This window comes from Limulus polyphemus, unplaced genomic scaffold, assembly GCF_000517525.1.
Source record: "Limulus polyphemus unplaced genomic scaffold, Limulus_polyphemus-2.1.2 Scaffold1370, whole genome shotgun sequence".
NCBI lineage: Eukaryota > Metazoa > Arthropoda > Merostomata > Xiphosura > Limulidae > Limulus > Limulus polyphemus.
The window spans coordinates 126,499-132,635 of record NW_013666980.1 but is presented as its reverse complement, the minus strand read 5'-3'; the positions used below and the strand labels follow the sequence as shown (position 1 = coordinate 132,635).

The 6,137-nt window shown below is 28.8% G+C and overlaps 1 protein-coding gene across 2 annotated transcripts in view; it reads left to right on the top strand.

Annotated features, from left to right (window-relative positions):
* LOC106463297 (transmembrane protein 87A-like) overlaps positions 1 to 6,137 on the top strand; it is a 58,888-nt gene that overhangs the window by 37,702 nt on the left and 15,049 nt on the right. For both annotated transcript variants that reach the window (XM_013923313.2, XM_013923312.2), the window contains exons 15-16: positions 3,377 to 3,454; positions 5,135 to 5,243. In XM_013923313.2, coding sequence (XP_013778767.1) covers positions 3,377 to 3,454; positions 5,135 to 5,243 — 187 coding nt within the window. The remainder of the gene's footprint in view (positions 1 to 3,376; positions 3,455 to 5,134; positions 5,244 to 6,137) is intronic.

Genomic DNA, 6,137 nt, shown 5'->3' with positions numbered 1-6,137 from the left:
AATGTTTAGTTATTTCAATGGTATAGTAATAATGTTTAGTTTATCCAGCAGTATAGTAACAATGTTTAGTTTATCTAGAAGTATAGTAATAGTGTTTAGTTTATCCACTAGTGTACTAACAATGTTTAGTTTTTCTAATGGTATAGTAACAATGTTTAGTTTATCCAGCAGTATAGTAATAATGTTTAGTTCTTTGAATGGTATAGTACCAATGTTTAGTTTATCCAGCAGTATAGTAACAAAGTTTAGTTTATCCAGCAGTATAGTAAAAATGTTTAGTTTATCCAGCAGTATAGTAACAATGTTTAGTTTATCTAGAAGTAAAGTAATAGTGTTTAGTTCTTCCACTAGTGTACTAACAATGTTTAGTTTTTCTAATGGTATAGTAACAATGTTTAGTTCTTTGAATGGTATAGTAACAATGTTTAGTTTATCCAGCAGTATAGTAATAATGTTTAGTTATTTCAGTGGTATAGTAACAATGTTTAGTTTATCCAGCAGTATAGTAATAATGTTTAGTTATTTCAATGGTATAGTAATAATGTTTAGTTTATCCAGCAGTATAGTAATAATTTTTAGTTTATCCAGCAGTATAGTAATAATGTTTAGTTATTTCAATGGTATAGTAACAATGTTTAGTTTATCCAGCAGTATAGTAATAATTTTTAGTTTATCCAATGGTATAGTAACAATGTTTAGTTTATCCAGCAGTATAGTAATAATGTTTAGTTTATCCAGCAGTACAGTAATAATGTTTAGTTTATCCAGCAGTATAGTAATAATTGTTAGTTCTTTCAGCAGTATAATAACAATGTTTATATTTTGTAAGGATGACATTCCTTGCTATATTGTACGTACAATAGTCAGACTCTCCTGATGATTTATAGTTTTTTATCAAACTTCCAAGGAATGATAAACAAAATCAGTTGGACATGGTCTAAAATACAAAGAAATGATTAAGATTGCTGTATTTGTTTCACTGAAACCTTGGGCTTATAGTTATTTTCCTTGACCCTCTTGATAAGGTTAGGTAACAGTGAGCATGCCATGACTTTTTACAGAGTTACGTTCTAAGTTTAATTAAACTACTTTATTATCAATCTATATGAATAAATTAGGCATCTTAATGTAGTTAATAAACCAGATTTTAATATACAAGTTTCTTAATTTCTAAAGGAAATATTTAAATATATTCTTAGTCTGCTTGTCCTGTATCGCATGATATTTATTCTCTCTGACCTATCCATTTTCTGATTTTCATTGCCCCTGTGTGTTGTCATGAATTTAGCATAAATTACACATTTATAGTATCATATTACTAAGGTGTTATCTAATTTCTATAGCCTCCAATCTTCTTTGTTTACGGAGGTATAAACCAGAAAGTTTAAAGCACTTATCATTACCCTCCTATTACATCCTCTCTTTCAATAATTCTCTGTAATGTTTGTTATTGTTACATCATTTATGACTAATAGAAAGTTAAGATTTTAATTCACCAAATATTTTATAATGCTAGCTTGTTTCATGACATTTTTTGAGTTATTTGTCATAGTCAGATTCAAAGTTGCTATTGCTGAATTCAGATCGACCGGCTGGAATTATTTCAATTGGTTAGAAAGCCAGTTAAATTACAATAGTTACGGGACATTGTATGCATTGTGCATTTTATTATTTTGTGTTTTTAAGTACATATTAGAAAAAAATAAAGTTATTATATGTACTACTATTGCTTTCAAAAGAAAATAGGGTTAAGTTTTCACAAGAAAATAGTTTTGATGGCAGTTAACAGCCAAAAAAATGAGGCCAGACATAAATACTAAATTTCTTGTTCTTTATCCATATTTCTTTTTAATGTTATAAAATTAACTTAGATGTAAAAATTACTTATTAATAAAAAAAAAGTAATAACAAACTTCTCGATAAGGTAATGCTCGCAAGTAGCTCTTGTTATATGTCATACAGTAACATAATTTGAACATTTGATGCTTGATTTACAGCTTGTATCACAGGATTTTTAGTTAGACTCAGTTCAAAGAGCATTAAAACAATAAAATTAAAAACATCTATTCTGTTATATGCCTTAAGCTGTTTAGGATAAATAATTGTTATTTTCTGTTGCAATCTTTAGTTATTCTAGAAAGAAAAAAGGGTAATTTAGATTTATTTTTTCATTGTGGCTACAGGCACAGTCAAGTTGATCGAGCCCACATAGTGTTACGGTAGAGAAAATAATCGATGACGTATCAAGTTTTATTGAAAAAAATGATATTTATTTTGGAGCCTCTAGAGGTTACAGAAACTAAATTTGAAACTAAGATGAAAAAGTATTTTGAATTTTAACATGAAAAAAACAACTTTGCACTCGGACTAGTCAGAGTCACTCTGAGTCCTTATATTTTAGTGACAAATCTTTAGTAAAAATACTTAATTAAAAAATCTTCTTTTGTATATACAAAAGACTTGTAATGTTACTAAATGTTCACATGAAGATGCAAGAACCCATATAGAGACACTTCGTGAATCATCAGATGATTAAAGTGAGTTGTTGAACCACCTTGTAAACAAAGTTTTATGTAAGTCCTGATGAAAGTGATTTGCTCGAAATGTTGTTTTCCTTCTAATTTAATTAAATTGGTTTTGTTATTTTATAATTTCAAATTCTGTTATTGTCATATCGCACCTATTTTTGTTGTTATGTGTGTTATTTACCACTGGAGTGAGCTGAGCATAAATATGTTTTATGTTTAATAAGTGTTATCTATAGGTAGTATTACTTACAGATTATAGTAAAGTATACTGATACAAGTGTAGTACAGTAAGACAGTAGATGTGTAAAAGTATGTTTTGTGTTTAATAAGTGTTATCTATAGGTAGTATTACTTACAGATTATAGTAAAGTGTACTGATACAAGTGTACTACAGTTAGACAGTAGATGTGTAAAAGTATGTTTTGATGTTTAATAAGTGTTATCTATAGGTAGTATTACTTATAGATTATAGTAAAGTTTACTGATACAAGTGTACTACAGTAAGAAAGTAGATGTGTAAAAGTATGTTTTATGTTTAATAAGTGTTATCTATAGGTAGTATTACTTACAGATTATAGTAAAGTTTACTGATACAAGTGTACTACAGTAAGAAAGTAGATGTGTAAAAGTATGTTTTGTGTTTAATAAGTGTTATCTCTCAGATAATACTACTCGTAGATTATAGTTTGGCTTTATTACATTAAAAATAAAATATTTTTGTGTTTAATAAATGTTATTTTGTTTAAAAAACGAAAGCTTTGGTAAATTTTTTCTACAAGGAATCAAATATTCATCTTTGTATTTTTCATTTTTGAGGAACCTGTTTGTTTACGTGGTTTCCTTTACAGCCTAAAAGTGATCCAAGTCATCAAGTCTTAATGGCTGGAATCCCTCTTGCTGTGTTAGACAGTGCCATCTGTTGGTGGATATCCTTTTATTTATCACATTATAATTATTTACTTTCCATTTTTAACTGGTTGTATTTTATTATTTTTAAATTTGTTTGATATGAGCCAAAACCATTAGTTTATGAAATTGCATAAATTCATGAAGGTCAAATTTGATCTTTTATACACTCTGTAACTTTTTCACATTTCACATGTTGGGAATTAAAATACTAAAATGGGTTTCATAAAGTTCAGTAGAATACTACGTTGTTACTAGTTGTGAAAAAAGTAAAACAAATACACTTTTTAATTCTTTGAAATAAAGTTTTTGGTCTTGATATAACCTTGGAAAAATAGACGTTGCACTCTTCATAAAACCTGGAAAAAATAGACACTAGTCTTGTTATAACCTGGGAAAAATAGACACTAGTCTTGACAATACGTTGGAAAAATAGACATTGCACTCTTGATATAACCTTGGAAAAATAGACGTTGGTATTGATATAACCTGGGAAAATAGACACTAGTCTTGTTAAAACCTGGGAGAAATAGACATTAGTCTTGATATAACCTGGGAAAATACATTAGTCTTGATATAACCTGGGAAAAACATACATTGCACTCTTGATATAACCTGGAAAAAATAGATGTTGGTATTGATATAACCTGGAACAAATAGACATTGCGCTCTTGATATAACCTGAGAAAAACATACATTACACTCTTGGTATAACCTGGGAAAAATAGACATTAGTCTTGACATAACCTTGGAAAAATAGACATTGCACTCTTGATATAACCTGGGAAAAATAGATGTTGGTATTGATATAACCTGTGAAAAATAGACATTAGTCTTGATATAACCTGGGAAAAATACATTGGTCTTGATATAACCTGGGAAAAACATACATTGCACTCTTGATATAACCTGGAAAAAATACATTAGTTTTGATATAACCTTGGAAAATTAGACATTGCACTCTTGATATAACCTTGGAAAATTAGACATTCTACTCTTGATATAACCTGGGAAAAAAACGTACATTACATTCTTGATATAACCTGGGGAAATTAGGCATTGCACTGTTGATATAACCTGGGAAAAACATACATTACACTTTTGATATAACCTGGGAAGAATACATTAGTCTTGATATAACCTTGGAAAATTAGACATTCTACTCTTGATATAACCTGGGAAAAAACGTACATTACATTCTTGATATAACCTGGGAAAAACATACATTACACTTTTGATATAACCTGGGGAAAATACATTAGTCTTGATATAACCTGGGAAAATTAGACATTGCACTCTTGATATAACCTGGGAAAATTAGACATTCTACTCTTGATATAACCTGGGAAAAAACGTACATTACATTTTTGATATAACCTGGGGAAATTAGGCATTGCATTCTTGATATAACCTGGGAAAAACATACATTACACTCTTGATATAACTTGAGAAAAATAGACATTAGTATTCCAGTTGTTTTGTGAGTCTTGAATGCACATATCGATTATCAGGTGTGACTCTTCTGATGATAAAGTGTTAATTGTTTTTCCTGTATTTTTTGTAGTTAACTATGTTTAGTTTTGTTTAGGTAAAAGAGAAATGGCAGAGTATATATATTTATTGATGTTTTTAGACTACTTTGTTCTGATGTTCTGTACTATTCTAACTTCAAAATTGGATATTGTCCTTGACATAGTTACATCTTCAGCTGCTTGGTGCAGACAACCCGCACCCTTCGCCTTCGTCGAAACATTGTGAAACTTTCTCTTTACAGACATTTCACTAACACACTTATTTTTGCTGTTCTAGGTAAAATGTTTATTATTCTGCTTATAAATAAAGTATGCATGTTAAAATAAAATGCAAGGAGTTATCTTGAGATGCTGTATTTTGTTTATAACATGCAGTTCCTGTGTTTAAATGAAGACAAGTACATTAGGGGTCATATAAATTATAATATGAAACATAATGACTCATAATGATAGGACTAGGCAATTAATTCAATAGATTATATTAATTAATGTCGAGCAAAGTTATTGATTGATTAAAATTATGATTAAATTGATTAATGTCACAAAAATTATTAATCAAAGTTAGTGTTTCCATTATTATTAAGTTTGATTATTGTAACTCTCTTGAAGTAATTCAAACATTGCCGTTATGATTACTTAAATTATTTTTGATTAATTTAAGTTTATTCAACTTAATACCATTAGTGTCAAGACTCGTGAAAAGGAATTTTGATTCAGTATTTTTGCAGATTCAAAATAATAAATTTATGGTTCATTTCATACTATAATATTATCTGTGTACAAAATAATGACAAATTTTTATACCCATGGGAATCTTATTCTCATCTAACAAGTGAAATAATACATGCTGTGAAGTTTACTGGTCCTTTTTATACCCATGTGAATCTTATTCTCATCAAACAAGTGAAATAACACATAGTGTGAAGTTTATTGGTCCTTTTTATACCTATGTGAATCTTATTCTCATCTAACAAGTGAAATAACACATGCTGTGACGTTTACTGGTCCTTTTTATACACATGTGAATCTTATTCTCATCTAATAAGTGAAATAACACATAGTGTGAAGTTTACTGGTTCCTTTTATACCCATGTGAATCTTATTCTCATCTAACAAGTGAAATAACACATGGTGGTAGGTTTCCTGTTTCCTTTTATACCCATATGAACCT